The sequence below is a fragment of the Spea bombifrons genome, chromosome 3 (assembly GCF_027358695.1).
Source record: "Spea bombifrons isolate aSpeBom1 chromosome 3, aSpeBom1.2.pri, whole genome shotgun sequence".
In the NCBI taxonomy this organism is placed as follows: domain Eukaryota; kingdom Metazoa; phylum Chordata; class Amphibia; order Anura; family Pelobatidae; genus Spea; species Spea bombifrons.
Genome location: NC_071089.1, coordinates 121903658 through 121929414, shown reverse-complemented (window position 1 = coordinate 121929414; position 25757 = coordinate 121903658). Strand labels below are relative to the sequence as shown.

At 52.6% G+C, this 25757-nt stretch overlaps 2 protein-coding genes and 1 non-coding gene across 4 annotated transcripts; 1 reads left to right on the top strand and 2 right to left on the bottom strand.

Moving 5' to 3' along the window:
- SLC5A6 (solute carrier family 5 member 6) lies at positions 1-5909 on the top strand. Of its 2 annotated transcripts, none has more exons than XM_053461306.1 (15): positions 1-502; positions 1383-1448; positions 1684-1735; positions 2113-2180; positions 2373-2527; positions 2640-2780; positions 3179-3308; positions 3534-3622; positions 3831-3943; positions 4029-4096; positions 4229-4315; positions 4436-4617; positions 4697-4800; positions 5176-5297; positions 5719-5909. In XM_053461306.1, the coding sequence occupies exons 1-15, from the start codon at positions 173-175 to the stop codon at positions 5872-5874; spliced, it is 1863 nt and encodes a 620-aa protein (XP_053317281.1). In that variant the 5' UTR covers positions 1-172; the 3' UTR covers positions 5875-5909. The 2 variants fall into 2 exon arrangements, with proteins under 2 accessions (XP_053317281.1, XP_053317280.1); XM_053461305.1 differs by having other exon boundaries at positions 5176-5330.
- A 6470-nt stretch (positions 5910-12379) lies between these two features.
- On the bottom strand, positions 12380-13892 carry TCF23 (transcription factor 23). The gene is made up of 3 exons (XM_053461317.1): positions 13553-13892; positions 12892-13143; positions 12380-12603 (listed from the first exon to the last, which is right to left on the bottom strand). The coding sequence occupies exons 1-3, from the start codon at positions 13727-13729 to the stop codon at positions 12523-12525; spliced, it is 510 nt and encodes a 169-aa protein (XP_053317292.1). The 5' UTR covers positions 13730-13892; the 3' UTR covers positions 12380-12522.
- A 6013-nt stretch (positions 13893-19905) lies between these two features.
- On the bottom strand, positions 19906-20024 carry LOC128484882 (5S ribosomal RNA). The gene has a single exon (XR_008351245.1). It is a non-coding gene; the product is annotated as a 5S ribosomal RNA (ribosomal RNA).
- Positions 20025-25757: the final 5733 nt, after the last annotated feature.

Below are 25757 nucleotides of genomic sequence, written 5' to 3'. Positions count from 1 at the left end.
CGTGACGCCCAGAGCATGCTGATAGCGTGTGCGCTGCGTGTTCCTGGCTTTATGGGGCTGTCTCCGGCATCATGCGCGAGTCAAAGGCTGGACTGAGCGCCGCTGATCCGTCAGAGAGACACTGAGGGGGGGGTGCTTCAGCGCATGCTTGGCTCCCCCACCGGGCTTCACCATGCGCTTCTCCACCGCCGATTACATCATCTTTGCGCTGCTGCTGGTCCTGTCCTCGGCCATCGGGCTGTACTACGCCCTGAGCGGCGGGAAGCAGCGCACCACGCAGGAGTTCCTCCTGGCCAATCGCAGCATGAGCTTCCTTCCCGTGGCCCTGTCTCTCCTGGCCACGTTCCAGTCGGCGGTGGCCATCCTGGGGGTCCCTTCGGAGATTTACCGCTTCGGCACGGAGTACTGGTTCCTGGGCTGCTCCTACATCATCGGCCTGCTGGTCCCGGCGTACATCTTCATCCCCATCTTCTACCGGCTGAGACTCACCAGCACCTACGAGGTGAGGCCCGAGACCGCTGGGCCGCTCAGCCTGCGGGGGGTCTCTCTGAGCGAGAGGAGTTACCGCGTGCGGCTGCTTTACCCTCGCACGCTCTGATTCTCTGATTTCCCCCCGCCCCCTCGCGCGCTCTGAATCTCTGATTTCCCCCGCCCCCTCGCACGCTCTGATTTCCCCCGCCCCCTCGCGCGCTCTGATTCTCTGGATCTCTCCCTCGCGCGCTCTGATTCTCTGGATCTCTCCCTCGCGCGCTCTGATTCTCTGGATCTCTCCCTCGCGCGCTCTGATTCTCTGGATCTCTCCCTCGCGCGCTCTGATTCTCTGGATCTCTCCCTCGCGCGCTCTGATTCTCTGGATCTCTCCCTCGCGCGCTCTGATTCTCTGGATCTCTCCCCGCGCGCTCTGATTCTCTGGATCTCCCCTCGCTCGCTCTGATTCTCTGGATCTCCCCTCGCTCGCTCTGATTCTCTGGATCTCCCCTCGCTCGCTCTGATTCTCTGGATCTCCCCCCGCGCGCTCTGATTCTCTGGATCTCCCCCCTGTCCCCTCGCTCGCTCTGATTCTCTGGATCTCCCCTCGCTCGCTCTGATTCTCTGGATATCCCCCCGCGCGCTCTGATTCTCTGGATCTCCCCCCTGTCCCCTCGCTCGCTCTGATTCTCTGGATCTCCCCTCGCTCGCTCTGATTCTCTGGATATCCCCCCGCGCGCTCTGATTCTCTGGATCTCCCCCCTGTCCCCTCGCGCGCTCTGATTCTCTGGATCTCCCCCTCGCCCGCTCTGATTCGCTGGATCTCCCCCCTGTCCCCTCGCGCGCTCTGATTCTCTGGATCTCCCCCCTGTCCCCTCGCGCGCTCTGATTCTCTGTGCTCCTCTCTCCCGCAGTATCTGCAGCTGAGGTTCGGGAAGGCCGTGCGGATCTGTGGTACCGCAACATTCATATTCCAGATGGTGAGTAGCTGCTAACTGTCCCGTTTTGTTGCATTCTGTGACTTGGTATTGAATGGTGGACTGCGGCCTCCTGCCCCAAGAGGCATTGGGGGTTGTTTTACCTGCAAACCCCGTGTGACTCTCTGCCCCGGAGGCATTGGGGGGTATGTTTGTGATCAGCCTCTGTGCTGGCGTAGGCAGTGAAATGGTTAAAGTGCCTCCTCTCTGTTACCTTCTTGCCCCCGTGTCTCCGCAGGTGATATACATGGGAGTGGTGCTGTACGCGCCGGCGCTGGCCTTCAACGCAGGTAATGCCCTCCGCTGCCACCACATTGTCTTTAGGGATCTTTAGTGAATTGGGGCCCCCTGTAATGGATGCGTCTCATCGCGGGGGCAGCTCCCGGGTATAGATAGCTCTGGGTCCTGCGTGGCCCCCGGGCCCCCTAGTGTTTAACAGAATGCTGTGTTTGTGGCCCCTGTTGCCAGCACTCTCTCTTACTGGATAGGCTGGCAGATCCCCGGGGGGGGTGTCACTGGTGATAAATGCCCAGAACCCCCCATTCTCTGCTACGTGGTGCGGCCCCCGGGACTGGCTCATCTGTAAGATTCTTTCTCTTGTGTATGGTATTGTCACGCGTGTGCGGAACATGCCTGCAGTAATGGCTGTTTGTATGTTTTGTTGCAGTTACTGGATTCAGCCTCTGGGGGGTGGTGTTGACCATGGGACTGGTCTGCACTCTTTACACCACGCTGGTAAGCTGCTCCGCGTCCGCTGGCTGGCAGAGCGTTATGAGAGTTGTAGTTGGCGGTCTGTCGAAGAGGATGAATGTCGATGAATGACCGAGCGTGTCTGTCTCGTGGGGGGGGGGTGCTGTGTGACTGTCACATTGTACATAGACTGTCTGACTGTCGCCGACGGTAACCCTTCCCCTCCGCTCCTTCCAGGGGGGTCTTAAGGCCGTCATCTGGACGGACGTCATCCAGACCCTGGTGATGTTTGCCGGGCAGCTGGCCGTGATAATCGTCGGCACCATGAAGGTGGGGGGCATCGGGGAAGTGTGGCAGATCGCCACCGAACACAACAAGATCGCCGGCGTGAAGTGAGTCGCCGGGTGACGTGAGAGCGGGCGCTGGTTGGCTGTTGCCGTAGAAGGGAAAGGTGCCGCGTTTGGCGTGTCTGTTAACCGCCTGTCCCGTTTTCTTGCTCCGCAGCTGGAACCCCGACCCGTTCGTCCGCCATTCCGTCTGGTCTCTGGGCATTGGGGGGATCTTCATGATGCTGTCCCTCTACGGGGTGAACCAGGCCCAGGTGCAGCGCTACCTCAGCGCCCGGACCGAGAAGGAAGCCATCTTGTGAGTGGCAGGCGAGCAGCGGCTCTGAGTCGCGTTACCCCCGTGCGGGCAGGGGAGGGAGTTGGGGGGCATCATGGAGTGAAGATGGGATGGAGGCTTTTGATATCAACTGGTAGAGACTGCTATGAGCCGTTCATGCGCGAGGCCTTGGCCGCCCACCCGCCGCGTTTCACCGCCGTCTCTCTCCTCCTCCTCCTCTTACCGCCGCCGTCTCTCTCCTCCTCCGCCGTCTCTCTCCTCCTCCTCCTCCTCACCGCCGCCGTCTCTCTCCTCCTCCTCCTCTCACCGCCGCCGTCTCTCTCCTCCTCCTCCTCTCACCGCCGCCGTCTCTCTCCTCCTCCTCCTCCTCTCACCGCCGCCGTCTCTCTCCTCCTCTCACCGCCGCCGTCTCTCCGCAGGTCGTGCTACGCGGTGTTCCCCTGTCAGCAGCTGGTGCTGGCGCTCGGCTGTATCACCGGCCTGGTGATGTTCTCCTACTACCAGAAGAACGAAATCCAGCACCCGGAACTGATCGCCACGCCCGACCAGGTGAAGCCCTGCCCCCGGCACCATAAATAGTTAAATTAGTGAATGGAGGCGCCCCTCATCCTCCATCATCCCGCAGGTGAGGCCTGCCCTCCGTGATGCAGTTAGACTCCAATATGGCCGACCCATGGGGAACGGGACGCTGCGCAGGGGTGTAATAATATTATATTATGATTTGGGGAGGGCCGTGGCTTATGCCGTTGTGACCGCCATGTTTGTCCTCCCCAGATGGTCCTGTATTTCGTGATGGACGTGCTGAAGGACCTGCCCGGCCTCCCCGGACTGTTCGTCGCCTGCCTGTTCAGCGGGGCTCTCAGGTCAGCACGTGGGGGGCGTGGCTCTCAGATCAGCACGTGGGGGGCGTGGCTCTCAGATCAGCATGTGGGGGGCTGGGCGGGAGAACTTTCCCATATGCGTAATGATGTCATAAGCGGTGGCATGATGTATATGATGGTGGCGGTGTGTCGGCGGCCTGTGGCCGGCACTCGCTCCCCGTGGCTTTAACGTCTCTCCCCTCCCCCGCAGCACTATCTCCTCGGCGTTTAACTCCCTGGCCACGGTCACCATGGAGGATTTCATTAAGCCACATTTCCCGGGCCTCACGGAGGCGAAGGCCACCCTGCTGTCCAAGTGCCTCGGTGAGTGGCTGGCTGAAGTGATGGGATTTGTGGATTTCATGTATTTCCGCGGCCGGGTTTAACCCCGTCTTGCCTGTGTTTGCAGCTCTGGGTTACGGCCTCCTGTGCCTGGCCATGGCGTATCTCTCGTCTCTGATGGGCTCCGTCCTACAGGTAACTGAGGGGCCGGATATGGTGCGGCGGCCCCGGGGCAGGGAGGCAGGTTTGGTCACTCCTGAAATCTTCACCTCGCTAGGGGCCCCGGACCTGTGGATTCATGTGGGATGACTTGTTTTTCCTCCCCAGGCTGCGCTCAGTATTTTCGGCATGGTCGGCGGCCCTCTCCTGGGTGTCTTCTGTCTGGGGTTCTTCTTCCCCTTCACCAATTCCGCGGTGAGTGCCAGTTATGTCCAGTAATACTCATGTGGTTATATATATCTCTGTTCCCGTGTTGGGGGGTGACACGCCTTGTGCTGCGTGTTTTGTTGACCCCCCCCCGTCTCCTCCGTGTAGGGTGCCATTAGTGGTCTTGTCACTGGGCTCGTCATGGCCTTCTGGATCGGGATTGGCAGTTTTATGTCCAGAATGTCGCCTGTGGCCCCCCCTCTGCAGAACGTGACCGGGGTCCCCGAGGTGGCAAATCTCACCACAGCGGTTATGACCACGCTGCTGACATCACAGGCCCCCCAAACAAGGTGAGGGCACGGGGGGGTTCCGGGGGGGGCTTCTCTGTGGTAACGGGGCATTTTCACTGACCGGCGTGCCTCTCCACAGCGTCGGCGGCCTCCAGAAGTTCTACTCGTTGTCGTACATGTGGTACAGCGCCCACAACTCCACCACCGTGGTCATCGTGGGCATCATCGTGAGCCTGCTCACGGGTAAGTACCACTGCGTGGGGGGGGGTAAATTCCATACCCCCTGTATGAGAACCCCCTGTATGAGAGCGCGTTGGGACGGCCCCAGCTATAAATGTATCCGTCCTGTACTCTCTGCTCAGGAAGCGCTCGCTGGGTGGGTGCGCCGGAAAATGGTTTCCCCCGGTGGCGAAGCAGTGTATCCCAGTTTTGTGTTGTGTGTTTTGTGTGGCTTCGCCTCCGGAGTTATAACTCGCGTGTCGCTGTGACTTGCCAAGGTGGCAGCCTGAGGGCAACTGCTGTGCAAGCATCCCGGTGTCCGTGCCTGCGCATGTCCGGCAGGAGATGGTAACGGGGAGCGTTTTACAGACTGTTATTCTGGTGGATTTGTCTTTTTAGGTCCAATCAAGGGGGAGGACATTAACCCCCGCACGGTCTACCTCGTCCTGCCCAAGCTTTTGTTCTTCTTACCGAAGAGGTATAAGGAGAAGCTCCGCTTCGGGGTCCCGCACATTGCAGAGGTAGGGGAGCGTCCAGCCGCCAGACTCCTGCAGGTACCTCGGCTGGGGAGGAAAAAAAAATACCTACATCTGGGTGGCTTTTGGTTTGGTTTATTGCATTTTGCAGAATGGGGAAGGACTTTCCTGTTGCACCCCAGGTGCCGGTGACCAGGAAGTGGGGGGCGGGTGTGAGATTTATAGGGGTGTGGGATTTATTTGTTGAATTAAGTTGTGTCTAACCCCCCTCCAGTCAGTCGGTGGGATTTGGGGGGCATTTAAATGTCCGGGGCCCGGACAATAGTTCTAACTTCCGGTTATACCGGGAGGTCCTGCGCGGAGCTTACACTCTGCAGCACAAACCGCCTGGGCCCCCCGACGCACCCCATCTGCCCCGAACCTGCCCCAATCATCTCTTACCCCAAACATCTCTTACCCCCCTCAGGAGCTGCCGAAAGCCCCGGACGCTGAGAAATCCTGCAACGGCTTCCTCAACGGCAGCGTGAAGCCAACCGAGAAAGAGGAGATGGAGGAAAGCCACGGGGGCTTTACCCGTCCCGACGGGGGCCACTCGTACGTCGTCCAGGAGACCTCTCTTTAGAGAGCTGACGGACACGTGAGATACGGAGGGTCTCACGCTGTCGCCCGGCAGCCCCTTTAACAGAGGAGCACGCGGGGGACTGAATGTTGGATCTCCGGGACAGATGGTTTATCTGATTCATCGCGATACCTGCCGAGTTCTGCCCCCGCTGGGTGTTTAGAACGTCTCCCGTCAGCTGCTTTGTCTAATGTTACCCGGCAGAGAGCTGAAAGGGTTAACCGGTGCGCCCCTCTAGCTTTGGGTTTGCCTTTTCTGCCGATGGGGGGACAGAAAGGGTTAATGTTGTAAGATGCCAAGAAGCTGCCGCGAGCGCATGCATGCCACCCCCGGGGGCTGCGCAGACGCCGAGCCCAGGGGGTATTTACCGTCCCTGGGGGGGTATTCAGAGGAAGCCTGGTGCAAAGCTTAAATTGTGGTCTTATCACCATAGCAACCAGTGGACCGTTCCTGGGCCATCCCAGTTTTTTTGCTGTATTAATAAGACCAACCTTTTTAAAGCTGCCCCAGAGTCCCTCTGATGCCCCGGGTGCCGGGTTTAATGCCTTGGCCGTATGCGGCGTCGGCATGGAAACGCTTGGAAATGACCGTAATTACTGTGTTTTTGGGGTATTTTGGATCGGTTTGGTGTCGCTGCTGTCACGCGGTTACGTCATAGCCGCCCGTTTATTGGTCAGACATTTTCATGGCTTGGACTGGAATGTGGGGGGCATCTGGTGGGGGGGGCGGCAGAGGGGTAACTGCAGGCTGCTTCCTCCCTGAGAAATGGTTAAATTAATCAAATCTTTGTGTCTTTTTAAGGCACTTTAATCGTATTTCGCTGCTGAGCTGTTTTAGCGGGGTGGAGGTTGCCGGCCGGTTGCCAGGGGTCTGTGTGATTTGGATCTGTGATGATTATGCAGGGGGGTTTATTTCAGTTTAGGGGTCTCCAATGCCTTAACCCTTTCTCCTCCCTGGGTGGATGGGGATCTGTGTGGCCCCGGATGGACGGGGATCCGCGTGTCCGTGTAACGTGGCCCCTCTGCCGCGCGTGCTCAGGTTTCTTCGGCTCGGAGTAGTTATTTAGTGAAACGCTGCTGGACTCGGCTGGGATAAAACCAAGTAATCTCCGGCCCGTCTCCCCCGGCCCGCTGAGACCGCGGAATGCGTTGGGGGGGGCAGTGTATTTATTCGGGGTTCTCTTGGAATTCTTACTTTTGATGTTCAGTAATTCCGGTCGGGTTTAGAAGCGGTCGCTGCGGTGGGAGTAAAATGTGGTGCGTGTGTTTAATGTGTGGGGGCAGCGGCTGCGCAGGTGCGGGGGGCCGCGCACAATACAGACCTGGCTGACTGTGATCTGATTTATGTAAATGGGTATAGCGCCTCCGCCTGGCTGGCGTGGGGAAGAGTCTTGATTTTCTTCCCCCGTAGTTGCTTAATGTGATGTATTTAAAATGAAAAGTGTTAGTCCTCCCCAGCCGGTGCCACGGCGCGCTCCCTGTTCTGTCGTGGCCGGTAACTGATCTCGTGTCGTGCCGCTCCGTGGCCAAAGTGATTCTTGAAATCCTTTCTGGGATTAATTGCACTGATTTTTTTGTAACGTGAAATATTTGTCCATTTCCTGTCATTCCGTGATTTATAAATAAAAGCAATAAAGTGACGTGGAGCCGGACGTCATGTATGTGTAATTCTACATATATAAAACACACACGTGAGCGTGGAGCTGGACGTCATGTCTGTGTAATTCTATATACCGTATTTGCTCGATTATAAGACGAGGTTTTTTCCAGAGCAAATGCTCTGAAAAATAACCCTCGTCTTATAATCGGGGTCGTCTTATAATCAGACCTCAAATAGGTCTGATTATGAGACTATGATCCAGATCCCCCGCAGCGATGCAGAGGACCTGGATCCTCCTGTGTTAACCCCCCCCCCAACTTACCGGTGCTTCTGAGTCCCCGGTGCTTAGTCCGGGCTGCGTGTAGAGCTCTACGCGATACAATTGCGTTGAGCTCTACACGCTGCCCGGACTAAGCACTGGGGACTCAGATGCAGGGGACCTGGATCCTCCTGTGATACAATCGCGTAGAGCTCTACACGCTGCCCGGACTAAGCACCGGGGACTCAGATGCACCGGTAAGTTGGAGGGGGGGCATAACACAGGAGGATGCAGGGGACCTGGATCCTCCTGTGTTATGCCCCCCCCCTCCAATTTACCGGTGCTTCTGAGTCCCCGGTGCTTAGTCCGGGCAGCGTGTAAAGCTCTACGCGATTTGTGTGGAGCTCTACATGCTGCCCGGACTAAGCACCTGGGGCTCAGATGCAGGGGACCTGGACCTTCCTGTGTTATGCGCCCCCCCCAACTCAGAAGCACCGGTAAGTTGGGAGGGGGAGTGTTAAAGGGGGGGTGTAAGGCACTTCTGGAGGCAGAGTGCTCTGTGAAATGCCTTTTAACCCCTTTAATGCCACTCTGCCTCCTGAAATGCCTTAAACCTCCCTATATGCCACTCTTCCCCATAATATGCCTTTTAACCCTCTAAGTGCCAGAGTGGCATATAGGGTTAAAAGGCATATCATGGGGCACAGTGGCATATAGGGTTAAAAGGCATATCATGGGGCACTGTGACATTTAGAGGGTTAAAAGGCATATCATGGGGCACAGTGGCATATAGGGGGTATAAGGCACTTCTGGGGCAGATGTGCATAACTGGGGGGCAGGTTGGAAAATAGAAGGAAATAAAACCAAAATATTTTTCTCAAGCATAGCTTTTATTAAAAAAATAGTTTACATGAATTAACATTTACTGGTAAAACTTTTTTCCTATAGGGTCGTCTTATATTCAGGCTTTTTCTTTTTTCCTAAATTAATATCAAGATTTGGGGGGTCGTCTTATAATCAGGGTCGTCTTATAATCGAGCAAATACGGTATATAAGAAAAACCATTACATGAGTTATTATATAAGAAAAACCATTACATGAGTTATTATATAAGAAAAACCATTACATGAGTTATTATATAAGAAATACAAATTACATGAGTTATTATATAAGAAATACAAATTACATGAGTTATTATATAAGAAAAACCATTACATGAGTTATTATATAAGAAAAACCGTTACATGAGTTATTATATAAGAAATACAAATTACATGAGTTATTATATAAGAAATACAAATTACATGAGTTATTATATAAGAAAAACCATTACATGAGTTATTATATAAGAAATACCATTACATGAGTTATTATATAAGAAAAACCATTACATGAGTTATTATATAAGAAATACCATTACATGAGTTATTATATAAGAAAAAACATTACATGAGTTATTATATAAGAAATACAAATTACATGAGTTATTATATAAGAAAAACCATTACATGAGTTATTATATAAGAAAACCATTACATGAGTTATTATATAAGAAAAACCATTACATGAGTTATTATATAAGAAATACAAATTACATGAGTTATTATATAAGAAATACAAATTACATGAGTTATTATATAAGAAATACCATTACATGAGTTATTATATAAGAAATACAAATTACATGAGTTATTATATAAGAAAAACCATTACATGAGTTATTATATAAGAAATACCATTACATGAGTTATTATATAAGAAATACAAATTACATGAGTTATTATATAAGAAATACAAATTACATGAGTTATTATATAAGAAATACCATTACATGAGTTATTATATAAGAAATACAAATTACATGAGTTATTATATAAGAAATACAAATTACATGAGTTATTATATAAGAAAAACCATTACATGAGTTATTATATATGAAAAACCATTACATGAGTTATTATATAAGAAATACCATTACATGAGTTATTATATAAGAAATACAAATTACATGAGTTATTATATAAGAAATACAAATTACATGAGTTATTATATAAGAAATACCATTACATGAGTTATCATATAAGAAAAACCGTTACATGAGTTATTATATAAGAAAAACCATTACATGAGTTATTATATAAGAAATACAAATTACATGAGTTATTATATAAGAAATACAAATTACATGAGTTATTATATAAGAAATACCATTACATGAGTTATCATATAAGAAAAACCGTTACATGAGTTATTATATAAGAAAAACCATTACATGAGTTATTATATAAGAAATACCATTACATGAGTTATCATATAAGAAATACCATTACATGAGTTATTATATAAGAAATACCATTACATGAGTTATGGTGAGTAAAGGTGATGGAAACCCTTCCACTAAAATTAATGGGATAGTAGAAGTATTATTATTATTATTAATCACTCATCTACAGACACCAGACACGCCAGAAGACTTGTTTTTCCCTCAGAAATCTCATGGTGCTGCCACAACCACAAGGGATTCTGGGTAGGCGCATGCAAATAAGGTCAACAATAATCACCTTTTGCCTCTATATCCCCTTTATACACAAATCCGGTGAAAGTAATCGCCCCGCTGCACAGGACAGACTTTACACAAAACCCGGGTAAGAGGAGCAGTAACCAGATCACCGCTCATTGTGGTTGTAGCAGCACCATGAGATTTCTGAGGGAAAAACAAGCCGTCTGATGCCTGTAGATGAGTGATTCTACTTCTACTACTACCCCCTTATATATATATATACACGCAGCCTCCTACCTACTGCTTCCTGCATATAACCCTCCCAGCACTCAAAGGGTTAAAGAGTCACCTGTGCGCAAGTTTATGACCATTAGGCAGTCATTGGGCCTTCCTTATAACCCCCTCCTTGCGTGATGATAGTAATTCCCCCCGTTTCCCTGCGTAATGGTAGTAATGTCCCCCGTCTCGACTGTGTGATGATAGTAATGCGCCCCCCCACCGTCTCCCCCCATGATAATAGTAATGCGCACCCCCCCGTCTCCCCGCGTGATAACTAGCCCGGGTTGCTTTGGCCGTGTGAGAGCCGGATCTGCCCCGTTCACTGGCTGGGCTCTGTGTAATTGGGGTGAGATTGTTGTGGCCCCGGCCCCCGGGTCAGCCGCCTCTCCGTGGGAAGCTTTTGCTGCTCAGGTTCACGTTGGCAGTCTGGCCGGGTCTGATCTGCCTGATTATGGGTGAGAACGTGGCCCCCCGGGCCGTAACACCCCCCCCCGTGCCGTGGCCCCGTGCCGAGGAGCAGAAGGTGACGGGCGGCTTAGCGTTTGGCCGGTTAATGAGCTCGTTGGCTTTGAGCCTCTGGAATCCGCTTTCATCGCATTACGGCCGGGATTAAAGCGGATTTTTATTTGGGTTACAGGCACCGCAGAATAGTCCAAAAACGGTGAAAAGAGGAAAATAACGTAAATAATATATAAAGTGCCGCGTATGGAGCGTCTTCGCCCCGGAGTACGAGCCACTGCGGCCTTCAGTCACATACTTCCTTCCATAAAGTCCTGCTGTGTGCCGTGTCACGTGATCTGTCACATGATATATATGTAATATATATGTAATGTACACACACGCCTGTTCTGAGTGGCCCCGAGGAGCTCCCACGCAGCTCGGGGACACCATTAGGGGTACGCATGTTGTGTGAATCAAATGATCCGAACCCCCGACATCTCCATCTTCACGCCTCGCTGTAATGCCACACAATGGGGCAGATGCCCCCGGTGGGGGTAAACACTTTCGCGAGGCGCTGCAGATAACCACATCATTTAAAAGTTACCTGGCTCTGTCCGTGGTGCCGGCACCAAGCGCATGCGCCGAGGGACCCCCTGGCAGGAAACACGGCACAGATGGGCAACACCACGCAGAGCAGGGATCACACACGTGACACACGACTGCTCTAATCCCCCAAAGCACAACACGTGAAGACGCAGCAGGTCCGTGTGTTCCGGCCTCAGCACAACTCCACTCACTCTCAGCCGCTCACTCTCCATGGTTCCCAAACACATGATGCCTATTCTAAGAATGTGGGCGGAGCTGACCTTTACCCCAACATGTCGGCCACGCCCTCCGGTCTTGCCTTTTTAGGAGTTCTGTCAAGATTGATACAAATTGGTGAAGATGGTAACAAATTTCTCCCTCCCTCTCTCTCTCTCCCTCTCTCTCTCTCTCCCTCTCCCTCTCTCTCTCTCTCCCTCTCTCTCTCTCTCTCTCTCTCTCCCTCTCTCCCTCTCTCTCTCTCCCCCTCTCTCTCTCCCTCTCTCTCCCTCTCTCTCGCTCCCTCTCTTTCTCTCTCTTGTTCGCTCGCTCCCTCTATCTTTCTTGGTCGCTCTCTCTCGCTCCCTTTCTCTCTCTCTCTGGCTCGCTCCTTCTCTTTCTCTCTCGCGCTCCCTTTCTCTCTCTCTGGCTCGCTCCCTCTCTTTCTCTCTCTCTGGATCGCTCCCTCTCTCTCTCTCTCTGGCTCACTCCCTCTCCCTCTCTGGCTCACTCCCCCTCTCTTTCTCTCTCTCTGGCTCGCTCCCTTTCTCTCTCGCTCTCTCACTCTGCCTCTAGGTGTCTCGAATTGGGGAGAGATCTGCAAACAGAGACAAAATAGCAGATTTTTTTTTACCGCTTTTCATATATTTTGATCATTAAACACCAAGCGGGGAAGCGGACGCCGCGCATGAAGTTCTGCCGGGAGGAGACGTGGAGGCAGCCGGCGGGGAAATCAAGAAGAGACCATCCTGGCTTTCAAGCTCATCAGCCCCTAGGCCTGGTCCGGGGCGCATCGCGCAGGCACTTCTGCCTCCAGGGCTCCGGCGTAAAGACGGGATCTCATGGGCCACTTCTGGAATACAAGATAAACGAGGGTAAAAACGCGGCGGGGCAGAAGGGGCAAAAAGAAAGAGGAGGCCGAGAATATCGTCTGTTGTTTGTTTTAGAGGGAGCCGCATGCAAATCAGCCAAAGAGCCGGCAGCTAATTTGCATAGAGGGGCAGCGTTTATAGTGGAGGCCGGAGGGAGGTATATAACAGATATCTATATGTGACATATTTACGTTATAAGATTAACCCCGCTGCTGCCGGTCTCACTGCCGGTCCCAATGGATAGAGCGAGGAGAATAATCGGCTGATACCTTCATGGGGTGCAGGAACCCCCTGCTGAGGTGCGGGGCCCCCGGGAAGCGGCCCTCCTGGTCCAGGGTTTGCGTGAGGTGGGCGATGTAGCTGGTGGCCAGGACCAGTACGTCCAGTTTGGAGAGCTTGGTGTCCGGCGGCACGGAGGGCAGCGCCGCCTGCAGGGACAGGAAGGCCTGGCGCAGGGTGCGGACGCGGCTCCTCTCCCGGGCAGCGTTCTCGGGGCACGGCTTCAGGGGGCCGGATAAAGCCTGAAGGGTAACAGAGACGGGGCGGACGGGCAGTTAGCGGGTTCTCGCCTGCCCCCGAGCTGTCATTTACCGGATGTCACCCCGGAGGCCCCAACGTCGCCCTCAGGCAGCCTTTAGCTAAAGCCTTATTGTAAGACTGGCGGTAACAGCATGTCTGGGTTTCCGGTCTGTTCTCATCACACCTGCTGTACGGTTGTTCCAGGAATCCACTACTCTTTCAGTATTGGAAGCCGCCCACATGTTGAATCCACCCTGCCAGGTGTCTAAGGGCCACATTATCGGAACAGAACCGAGACAACTCTAACCCGTAGGCACGTTTCTAGGGCGATTAATGAAGATTTAGCCGTTTGGCCCCCAATTACCCCAGTCGGCCCCGATAAAGCCCTCTGGTGATGTAGAAGGTACTCACAGACGGGGCTGCTTTCTGCCTCTTCGTGCTCCAGCTTTGGGGTGGCCGGTCCCCCACATCTGCCGGCCCGTGTTGTCTTCTCTCTGCCGTGTCGGCCGCTAGAGTGTCGCCGGCCGGCCACCCCTGCAGGTCTGCTGCTCCAGTAAACGCTCCCTCCATACTCCTCGCCTCACACATTAAATAACAGCCGATCTCCCCGGCGCCGCGTTGAAGGAGTTGGAAAGAAGAGCGGATTCCGGGGATGATTTACGGCGGCTCTCTGAGGCGTCGCATCCCCCAAAGCGCGGATAATGAGGCTCCCGTCCGGCGATGTCCTCCTTATCTGCTGCAGACGGGTAATGAGGGAGCGGACGGCTCGCTTGGCTCGCGCCGTTATCTCGGTGACCATCCCACGTTGGCGGCTCGCTCACAACCATCCAAAGAGAGCGAGACAGCACCCCGCGAGACGTATTCACCGAGAAGGGGGTAGATGAGTGGAAAAGCCTCCCAGCAGAGGCGGTACAGTGTAATACAGTGAGGGAATTAAACATGAATGGGATAGACATACGGCTCCTGAATCTAAGACGAGACCAACGACTGATTAAGGTTTGAGTCTTTACAGCAGGATAACCGGGTGACTGATTATTATTATTATTTATTGGTTTGTATAGCGCCATCATATTCCGTAGCGCTGTACAATGGGTGGACATAACAACAAGTAGTATGTAACATAACAAATTGACTACCAGAGACAGCAGGTGAGGAGGGCCCTGCGCACAGGAGCTTACAGTCTAAAGGATTAGCAGTATGTGAGCGGCCCCTCTGCCGGGGTAATGTGAGGAGATTACCGGATTAATCCAGTCAGAGCGGCTCCTCCCCCCAGCACCATCCCCACCCAGACAGAAAGAGAGGGAGGGCTTTAGGGCACAGAGTGAGCTCTAATTGGCTGTTCAGCCTCTTCCCTTTCCCTCCATTTTGTGCGCAGTCACAGGCCGCGCAGGAGCCGCTACCTGCTGGGGAGAGGCCGGCAGCCCTGGACAGCAACGGCTGAAGGCGGCTCCAGGTCAGTTTAAGGGACTAGTTTCTCCACCCAGAGCTGTGTGGTATCTGTGATATTATGCTGCGCCCCACATTATATACCCCGCGTATCTAATATAATGTTCAATTACATCTGATCACACACTTTAATGCACTTTTGCTTTAGTGGGTGTGGTATGGGGCGGGGCTATATGTGTAACTGGGCGGCATTGAGAAGAAGAATAATGGGTTTATTTATCCCGTTTAATTTATAAAGCCGTTATCGGGGCTTCTAGGGCCGTAGAACCCTGCGATACCCTCATACCCAGCAAACATTCTCACCTCCTAGAAAAGAGGGGCATCAGGGGAGGGGAGAGGGGCATCGGGTGGCATCAGGGGAGGAGAGAGAGGGGCAACAGGGGAGAAAAGAGGGCCTCAGGGGATGTGAGAGGGACATCAGGGGTGGAAAAGAGGAGCATTGGGGAAGCAAAGAGGGGCATCAGAGGAGGAGAGAGGGGCACGGGGGGAGGGGGCATCAGGAGAGGAAAGAGAGAAATAGGGCATTGAAAAAGGGACTGGTCAAGCTAAATAGGGATAGTTAGGAGGTATGCTACCTCAAGCTGCCTTCCAAGTGTGCTTTTGCAGAATGAATAATCTTTTCTTTTCTGTTTTTCCTCCCCGCTGGGCCTTCCCAGGTGGCAGCGAGTTACTGTGAAGGCCACGAGCCTCCACGTTCTCACCGCAGACATTTCCTCTATGAAACAAACATCTCTCGCCAAATCGTTTATAAGAAATGCCTTAAATCACCCGAAATGCTAAAACCTTCAAGGACAGGACAGAAACGAGACGAAATAAATCAGCCACGATGAGGCTGTGGGGGCGGGGCTGGGGGCGGGGCTGGGGGCGGGGCCAGAGTGCTGGCTTCATAAACCATACATTTATTTCTAAATAGATCTAGAATTATTCTCACATCTTGGTTTTCCACATTATTGACCATCTTTGAAAGGCATGTGGGTGGAGAGAAGCAAAGGCCCAACCCACTCCTGCCACTGTCTTGGGTGGAGACAAACACAGACCCAGCCCACTCTTGCTGCCAACATTTTAGTGACTTTCGCCTCGGACACACCACTGCTAAAGGCATCGCCCAAATCCCACAATGCAACAGAAGCGTTAGAAGGACCGTCTGAAGGACTCCCAGCAGTAGTCCAGAAACGGTCCCTCTCTGTCCAAGCCTTACGATAGGCCGTCCAGGTAGTGGGGGCCAGTGACCGCTGGGGCAACTCTATTGCTGACCGACCACGAAACGGCACATCCAAGCCAGGCAAGAATGACCTTCCAACTCCGCCTCTGGTGCCGGCGGCCGGAACCGAGCCCATTGCTGCCGAGATAGAGTGTCAGTGATGACCATGTTTAACTGTAAACACCGAAGGACCAAGTGCCAGAGCAACCCAACCACCAACGGAGAGGAAGCCGAAGCCACCTCCATGTCATCACACCGGAACTCAATCCTCCTGTCCCGCAACAAGTCGCTCCATAACTCAACGGCCACCACAACTGGATTCCTAGCCACATCCGCTCCGGACCAACCTGCTGGCCACGTGCCGGGGCCACCTACCCTTCAGATGTGGCGGACGTGGCGGTAAACAAGCCAACCTCCCGATCCTCGACCTCCTCCACCAACCAGAAAACCCCCCCGAACCGCCAGATCATCCTCCAAGAAAATGGTGGGGAGCCTCCATGCCGGCCGTCGCCAGCGCCAGCCGCACCCCCCCCTACATCTAAGATCCAACTAAGAGAGCGCCGACAACTAAGACAGCGTCACCTCCAATTCCCAGACACCTCGACCCGGACCCGCGATCCAACCCCGCGCGCGGGGGCCTCCTCGCACTGGGCTCCCTTGGCACTGCCACTGTGTAAAGGTCACATGTTCATCGTTTGGGGGGCTCACTGGGACACTGGGGGGTCCTGTTAATAAGGTCAGGGGTTAACTCTTTGCACCCTGGGTACTGTGACAGGTCTCTACAGAGTGCAAAGGTGTCGGGGGTAATTAGAGAGGGAGGATCGGTGCGAGGCGAGCACAGCGGGGAGGTTGCTGTGGATGTCGGGTCTTAATGACCCTACAAACACGCGGTGAGATCGCGTCACAGCAGGCTGTGTTTGTGTAACGTTCCGTGTCAGCAAACATCGTACGGAATCCGGACACCATGATCTGATTAGGAATGGGGGCCTCTGGGAATTATTTGGCCCCTGGAAATATATCCATGCGCGGTTATGGAACGAAAGCATCGCAGGGATGCCGCTCGCAGCACGGTACTTCCATAATTGCAAGCCTCCCGACTGTCCTGATTGCGCAGGACAGTCCCGATTTCTATCCCGCCTAGCTCTACCTTCTGCCCCGTGTCTCGCACGGTTTCCCAATTTCATCCTGCGGTGACTGGGACCCCGGGGAATGCACACGCTGTGATGTCACATCAGGCTCCGCCCACATAAAACGAACTGCGCGGTGATGCGCCAGCACGGTACTCGATCTCCGCTAACGGATGGAACACAAGCCTGTTTGTCCTGACTGTTGCAGCAAATTTGTGACTGTTGACAGCTATGCACCCAAGAGGAATCTGTGTTTTAGAGCAAGAGGTAACGTCTCGGGTCTTATCGGCCAATCAGAAGACAGCCTGGATAATGCAGAGGAAATAGCGCCCCCTATCTGCAGTAAAAGCACCGGACTCCCAGCTCTGTTAAACGCTGTTAATGTCTCTTTAAGTCCCCACGAGCTGCCCACAGAGCTAGCACTCTATGGATCACACAGCGCAGGCAGATGGGACTCGGGAGTCTCCCCGTCACCCTCCGCCGCTTGTTTATGTGAAAAAGGCCTGATTTGGTTATTTATTTAAATGGTTAAAGTTTGCAGAGCCGGCCCGGTATGTGTCTTATGGAAATGAGCGCGTGCGGAGCGCAGGCGGCTGTGTTTGTAAAGTACACAGCGCCAGCCGGGGGGCGTCTGATGAGCTGGAGGGTATGTCACGCAGGGGCAGCTCGGGGGCAAAATAAACCCGGGGCAAAAACATGGGCTGGGCAGTAAGGGTGTTCCCTTACTGCCCCGTAATTTGCCCCGTGTCCCCTGATGGCCAGTGATTTCCCACGTGTCCCCTGATGGCCAGTGATTTCCCACGTGTCCCCTGATGGCCAGTGATTTGCCCCGTGTCCCCTGATGGCCAGTGATTTGCCCCGTGTCCCCCGCTGGCAGGTGATTTGCCCCGTGTCCCCTGATGGCCAGTGATTTGCCCCGTGTCCCCCGCTGGCAGGTGATTTGCCCCGTGTCCCCCGCTGGCAGGTGATTTGCCCCGTGTCCCCTGAAGCCGGTGATTTGCCCCGTGTCCCCTGATGGCCAGTGATTTGCCCCGTGTCCCCTGATGGCCAGTGATTTGCCCCGTGTCCAGTGTTCCCTCTAAGCTGTGCGCTTGTGCGCGCGCGCATATCTTTTTTAGAGAGCGCACATGTCCAAGAATTGTGCGCACAACCGTCCCCCCCCAAGAAAAAAAAAAAATTTGGGAAACTTTATACGGCGCGGGTATTCTGCGCACAAAATTTTTGCTCTGTGAAAGTTTTTGCACAAGAGAAATTTTCTGCGCACGCCAACTAAGAAAAATTAGATGGAACATTGCCCCTGTCCCTGATGGCCACTGATTTGCCCGTGTCCCTGATGGCCAGTGATTTGCCCCGTGTCCCTGATGGCCAGTGATTTGCCCCTGTCCCTGATGGCCACTGATTTGCCCGTGTCCCTGATGGCCAGTGATTTGCCCCGTGTCCCTGATGGCCAGTGATTTGCCCCATGTCCCTGATGGCCAGTGATTTGCCCCATGTCCCCTGATGGCCAGTGATTTGCCCCGTGTCCCCTGATGGCCAGTGATTTACCCCGTGTCCCCTGATGGCCAGTGATTTGCCCCGTGTCCCCGTTGGCCAGTGATTTGCCCCGTGTCCCTGCTGGTAGGTGATTTGCCCCGTGTCCCTGATGGCCAGTGATTTGCCCCGTGTCCCTGGTGGCCAGTGATTTGCCCAGTGTCCCTGATGGCCAGTGATTTGCCCCGTGTCCCTGATGGCCAGTGATTTGCCCCATGTCCCTGATGGCCAGTGATTTGCCCCATGTCCCCTGATGGCCAGTGATTTGCCCCGTGTCCCCTGATGGCCAGTGATTTACCCCGTGTCCCCTGATGGCCAGTGATTTGCCCCGTGTCCCCGTTGGCCAGTGATTTGCCCCGTGTCCCTGCTGGTAGGTGATTTGCCCCGTGTCCCTGATGGCCAGTGATTTGCCCAGTGTCCCTGGTGGCCAGTGATTTGCCCCGTGTCCCTGGTGGCCAGTGATTTACCCCGTGTCCCCTGATGGCCAGTGATTTACCCCGTGTCCCCTGATGGCCAGTGATTTGCCCCGTGTCCCCTGATGGCCAGTGATTTGCCCCGTGTCCCCTGATGGCCAGTGATTTGCCCCGTGTCCCCTGATGGCCAGTGATTTGCCCCGTGTCCCTGTTGGCCAGTGATTTGCCCCGTGTCCCTGCTGGTAGGTGATTTGCCCCGTGTCCCTGATGGCCAGTGATTTGCCCAGTGTCCCTGGTGGCCAGTGATTTGCCCCGTGTCCCTGGTGGCCAGTGATTTACCCCGTGTCCCCTGATGGCCAGTGATTTACCCCGTGCCCCCTGATGGCCAGTGATTTGCCCCGTGTCCCCTGATGGCCAGTGATTTGCCCCATGTCCCCTGATGGCCAGTAATTTGCCCTGTGTCCCCTGATGGCCAGTGATTTGCCCCGTGTCCCCGTTGGCCAGTGATTTGCCCCGTGTCCCCTGATGGCCAGTGATTTGCCCCGTGTCCCCTGATGGCCAGTGATTCGCCCAGTGTCCCTGGTGGCCAGTGATTTGCCCCGTGACCCTGGTGGCCAGTGATTTGCCCCGTGTCCCCTGATGGCCAGTGATTTGCCCCGTGTCCCTGGTGGCCAGTGATTTGCCCCGTGTCCCCGTTGGCCAGTGATTTGCCCCGTGTCCCTGCTGGTAGGTGATTTGCCCCGTGTCCCTGATGGCCAGTGATTTGTCCAGTGTCCCTGGTGGCCAGTGATTTGCCCCGTGTCCCTGGTGGCCAGTGATTTGCCCCGTGTCCCCTGATGGCAGAATGGTGAAAGTGTTTTATTTTACTTCTCTTATTCTGTTGCTGCTGCTGCTGCTGCTGCTGCTGCTTGTCGTCAGACAGAAAGAATTATAAGCCCTGGGACAGGACAGAGAAGGTGAGAAGGTTCAAATAAGGGTTTAAAGCTTTGATGATGAGCAAGAAACACATGGCAAAAAGCTCTCCCCGGACTGTGAGAAAAAATTAAAAGCCTACAACACCTGGTATTCCCAGGCGGTCTCCCATCCAGGTACTAACCAGGCCCAACCCTGCTTAGCTTCCGAGATCAGACGAGATCGGGCGCTTTCAGGGTGGTATGGCCACAGGTGGGAAAGTTTTTTATTTTACTTCTCTTATTCTGTTGCTGCTGCTGCTGCTGCTGCTGCTGCTGCTGCTGCTGCTGCTGCTGCTGCTGCTGCTGCTGCTGCTTGTCGTCAGACAGAAAGAATTATAAGCCCTGGGACAGGACAGAGAAGGTGAGAAGGTTCAAATAAGGGTTTAAAGCTTTGATGATGAGCAAGAAACACATGGCAAAAAGCTCTCCCCGGACTGTGAGAAAAAATTAAAAGCCTACAACACCTGGTATTCCCAGGCCGTCTCCCATCCAGGAAGCAGAAATCTCAGGTGACCAGATGTGTGGTAGATACATGGAACAGGCTTCCGGCACGAACGGTAGAGTTTAATACAGCAAGAGGGGGTTAATAAAGAACGGGGGGGGGTTTATTTCAAAGCAGGAGAAAAGTTACAAAAAGAGACCGGAATCTAACACTAGAGAGTCAGAGACTGAGATGGAATGGAAGGAAATTTTACTTGACTGAGAGGGTGGTAGATACGTGGAACAGCCTCCCAGCAGAGGTGGTAGAGGGTAATAAAGGGAGGATATTAAACATGCACGGGATAGACATACAGCTCCTGAATCTAAGACGAGACCAACAACTAATTAAAGTTTGAGTCTTTACAGCAGGAGAAACGGGCGGCTAGACGGGGGCCATAATATTCTCGTTATGTCCAGACAGGAGTCTTTGAATCCATGTGAGCCACAAGAGCTTGCACTTCACACACGGCGGGTCTGCTCTGAGTTACAGGATAAATGGCGCTTTGTACAGATGCCGATTAGTATTATTTACAACAAGCCGTGCTAGAAACAATTTGTACTGGAAAAAAGAGGACGAGAGCCCTGCGCCCAGGAGCTGACAATCTATAGCAGGGGTGTCCAAGTTTTTTCTGCAGTGAGCCACTTCATCAGAATTGTATACGTGCGCGGGCCACACTCATTTTTCACTGTAAGAAAATATGGCCTTTAATAAAATATGCAGATTAAAATAAAGTAAATGACACAAAACCTTTACTTTTGTGACTAGAAATTTAGGATAATTAAAAATGAAATAGTTCTATTCATTCTAGGGAGGCACCAAAATGAAAATTCTGGACCAAAACATTCACGGTTCACTTAGCCAAAACCAAAAATGACCCCCCACCTTTATAAATAAAAATAAAAACTCACATTTTTAATAAAAGTAGGTAACACACCACAATTGGACAAAAAAAATTAGAAATCACACTCCTATCATACCCAGGCAACCAGTAAATGCTGGTACCAAGGCATGATGGGACTGTGCTTGCTATGATTGCTGTTAGCAATCACACTCCTATCATGCCAAGTCAGCCAGTACATGCTGGTACAGGGTGGCTGTAAGTGATGTGCAGACCCCATACTGCTGGCAGCATCAATACACAAGGGGGGCAGCTTGCTAGGTTTCAGCATGTACTGGCTGACTTGGAATGATAGGAGTGTGATTGCTAACAGCAATCACAGTCCCATCATGCCTAGGTTCCAGCACTTACACATCCATGCTATCACACACACACTCATTCATTCATATACTCATTCATTCACAGATTCATTCCCTCAATCACGCATACTCATTCAAACACCCTCCCCACCCCCTTACCAGCACTGCAGCTCCTCGATGCCGCTCACAAACTTCAGCAGGGGCGCGGCCTCCCTCTGCGTTCTCTGGTACTGAACAGAGGAAGCAGGACTGGAGCCATGTGATGTCACGTGGACTCTGCTGGGTTCCGCTTACTCTGTGCAGTACAAAAGACCCTCCCACAGGTAAGTACCAGGGCTCTTGTTGTAGCAGGGCTCGAGGTGCAGCCCGCGTAAGATCGGTTGCCCTGGCTGCCGATCTTACGCGGGCCGCACCTCGAGGTCTCACGGGCCGCATGTTGGACGCCCCTGATCTATAGGTAACCCCCACCAAAACCACACCTTCCAAAGACCCCCACCAAAACACACTCACTAAAGCCACACCCACCAAAACCACACCCATTAAACCACACCCACCAATATATCCAGATTTATTCACACACACTGATATATCCAGACACACAAACACTAGTTTATTCACACACACTGATATATCCAGACACACACACTAGTTTATTCACACACACTGATATATCCAGACACACACACTAGTTTATTCACACACACTGATATATGCAGACACACACACACTAGTTTATTCACACACACCGATTATTCATTTAAAGATGTTTTAAGGCATCGGATTATTCATTTTCAGCCCCCGGGGCCGACGCGCTTCGCAGGCAGGATCACGGCTTTTGTCTTTATTACTAAATGGAATCCTTTTATCTTGTTTTTATTTGGTGAGGGAGCTGATAAGACGCCGCGGGCGCAGAGAAGCCGTGGCTGGTGTCAGCCTGACCCCAAAGGACATTCCGAGGAATCTCGTGAGGTTAAACTAGTTGGCTTTAGAAGATTTTGTTTTCATTCTGGAAAACAAATGTGGTGCAGAGCAAGCGGCTCCGTAAAACTTTTCCCAGTCCTTGTCTTCAGGAGCCATATACCTATCCCGTGCATGTTTAAACCCCCTCGCTGTTTTACCCTCTACCACTTCTGCTGGGAGGCTGTTCCAGTAATGTTAAACTCTATTCCATCTAATGTAATCGGTGCTGTAATTCCGGACACGCGGCTGTGAATTATATATATTTTCCAAAAAGCTCCTTTTTGAGGGTAAAATCCCACCCCGTTTCGTGCCACGAGGCAGCCGCTGCAGTGATGCGTCTTGTTTAAGGATGAATTTGCATCGGAGTTCTCCTGGTCAGAGGAGCAGCGCGCGCTCCGCTTACACATCGCTTGGCTGATCTGCGAGGCTCCAGGGATGGACTGGTCGGTCAGTTTGCTCAGCTGTCTTCTGCTGGTCTTCATCTCCTTCTTCCTCCTCCAGGCGGAGGCTCTGGAGCTGAATGTGAGTAGGACCTTCTCCGAGTGCCTGCAACCTGCGGGACGGGACGCGGAGCAGGACCCAGAAATTTAATAAATGGGCCCCAGGGGCCCTTGTAAAGAAAACTGCGTGTGTCTGAGACAGGCCCAGGAGCCAGAGAGAACATCTTCCTGCCTCCGGCTCTTACATTAATCGCATCTTCTATTTCAGTTAAGTGCTTTTGGGCAGTACGGGTGCTATAGAGAGAGCGCTATAGAGTGCTATAGAGAGTGCTATAGAGAGCGTGCTATAGAGAGTGCTATAGAGAGTGCTATAGAGAGAGTGCTATAGAGAGTGCTATAGAGAGTGCTATAGAGAGCGTGCTATAGAGAGTGCTATAGAGAGCGTGCTATAGAGAGTGCTATAGAGAGCGTGCTATAGAGCGTGCTATAGAGAGAGCACTATAGAGAGAGCGCTATAGAGAGTGCTATAGAGAGAGCACTATAGAGAGTGCTATAGAGAGAGCGCTATAGAGAGCGTGGTATAGAGAGAGCGTGATGTTTCTCCGGGGGCTGCAGACTGCGCATGATACTTCAGGATGGCTCCACGTCTCGCAGACGCCTCGGACTTTGCGTTTTGTTGCCGCTGATCCAGGGTCTGCTACGAGGGGCAGAAGAAGCTGGCCGGGCAGGAATTGCCCCCCTAGCCATTTTTCCCACCCCAACATGTTTCTCTCCTCTCACAATCTTCTAACTTTACTCCCCTCAGAGTTGTTCTCTTTCTCATCCCTCCGTCCCCCCCTCCCCCTCACACCAGCCTTTCCCTTTCTTGCCACATCGACGTTTTTTTTATTTTATTTTTTAATTCTGTGTTTTTTTTCCCCAATTCCAAATTTCTTCTTCTTCTCTCTCCCTACATTTTCCTTCCATATCTCACGCCCTCCAATCTATTCTTGCCCTCCCTCTCTTTTTTTTTTTTCTCTGCCCTCCACTCTCTAAAGCCTTTTTTCACCCCAGTGGTGGGAGCAGAGCCTGGCCCCTCGTGTAGTTAAATGGTGCGGGGATCTGTCCCTCGTGGGCAGGGGTCTCTGTAGAGTTACCCCCGGTGTAGTCATACGCCCCGCGTGATACCCAGTAACAGAGGGTATCGGGGTAAGATGTCATATCCACGTGGATCCCATCACTCACCCCTGGTACTAATTCCCATTAGCGCTAATGCGGGGGTGGGGTGGAAACATTTAAGTTGGGGGCAGATCCCAAGTAATAAAACTGCGCAACGTGCTGCATGTGCACCCCCAGAACGCATAAAACACATTTACAGAACGAGACCGCACAGAAAAGCCATCAAGCATGCCCAGAAAGGATCTGCTCACGGGGTAACTGCTGCCTGCCGCATATGTGTTACGCTATGTGGCTGTAAGTGGAACTGCAAGTAAAACATGAAAAAGCTGCAGGTCCAAGATCTGGGAAGCAGAGAAGCCCAGGGGCCGCTTGTCTCCACTGCGCTCCTCGGCAGCCACCCCCTGCACCCAATGTAAAAGAAGGAATATAATAATAGTCTGCGGGTCCATGCGCGGGTCCATGCGCGGGTCCATGCGCGGGTCCATGCGCGGGTCCATGCGCGGGTCCATGCGCGGGTCCATGCGCGGTTCCAAGCGCGGGTCCATGCGCGGGTTCATGCGCGGGTCCATGCGCGGGTCCCGGGTACCAGGGCATCATTTAGCTTTTGGGTAAAAATGCTAATATTTAAAAAGAGATAATAAACTATAATCTGTGATTTTATATCAGGAATTAACCCTACGTTAACTATCTTTATGCTAAAAGCCCTAAATGCTGTGCTTTCTGCCTCGCAGGGGAACACCAGCCTGGTGGGCAAAGACTTATGGCTTCCTGGAGCAAGAGGCAAGAGAGCTGCGGGTAGGTACCGCGAACACCCCACGGAACCCCACGGAACCCCACGGAACCCTCCCCACCAGTCAATGAATTCCTGATTAATATCCAATTACATTCCCAAAATATTCATATATATATATATACCGTATATACTGCCCCACCGGTAGTTTTTGCCCCATAATATAAATGTTTTCAGGCAGCTGCCGTTTGTATGATTCTCGCTCTGTTATCTGATCCCCGATCTACTAAACCCCCCCGACTCCTTATCATACTGCCTGTGGGGAACAATAGAATTGCTCAGTCTCAATCACCCAGCCAGAGTCTTTGACTAATGAAAGTCTATGGAGGAAGGGACTTCATTAGCATCGCCATAAAGCATCAGCTCAGTGTGGTGTTGGAGCCAGGAATGAATGCAGGTTTATTTATTTTATACATGAGGGTAACAGAGGAGTCCGGAGAAAAGAAAAATGGGGTTCATTACTTCCTGATTCTGAATGCCCGGCATGGAAGAGGGAGGCACTTCGGGGTATTTAGAACTCGCAAAGACAGCAGCCCTATCTGCCCCACCAACAAACCCCCCGCTATTAAAAATAACAGATAAACAAAAGTCCTGTGAGCCCCCAGGACAGCGTCCGCGCAGGCATGCACCTGGGGTTTATTGGGGGCAGGTAGCTTGCTGCAGGAAGGGTAAGTGAGGGTGAGACCTTGTGATGAAGGGGCAGTTTTTTTAGAGGGTATAGTGGGGCAGACAGTGGCTGGTCCAAGGGAACGCATGTCTGTCTGACCTCTACCACCTCTGCTGGGAGGCTGTTCCACTTTACTACCTCCTTCTCAGTAAAGTAGAACTTCCTGTAGCGTTATTCTCTTGTCATGCCGTGCATGTGATGGGGCCGTTACCGGGTTACCGGGGTTACCGGGTTCTAATAACGTTTCCTCGTT

Excerpts from the sequence above, each read along its gene's own strand:
- SLC5A6 (XM_053461305.1), top strand. The coding sequence starts at position 173 with ATGCGCTTCTCCACCGCCGATTACATCATCTTTGCGCTGCTGCTGGTC. Across the intron at positions 3,309-3,533 it reads TGATCGCCACGCCCGACCAG|ATGGTCCTGTATTTCGTGAT; the intron begins GTGAAGCCCTGC and ends TGTCCTCCCCAG. Across the intron at positions 4,316-4,435 it reads TCCCCTTCACCAATTCCGCG|GGTGCCATTAGTGGTCTTGT; the intron begins GTGAGTGCCAGT and ends TCCTCCGTGTAG.
- TCF23 (XM_053461317.1), bottom strand. The coding sequence starts at position 13,729 with ATGTGTGAGGCGAGGAGTATGGAGGGAGCGTTTACTGGAGCAGCAGAC. Across the intron at positions 13,144-13,552 it reads GGCAGAAAGCAGCCCCGTCT|GCTTTATCCGGCCCCCTGAA; the intron begins GTGAGTACCTTC and ends GTTACCCTTCAG. Across the intron at positions 12,604-12,891 it reads GGTTCCTGCACCCCATGAAG|AAGTGGCCCATGAGATCCCG; the intron begins GTATCAGCCGAT and ends CTTGTATTCCAG.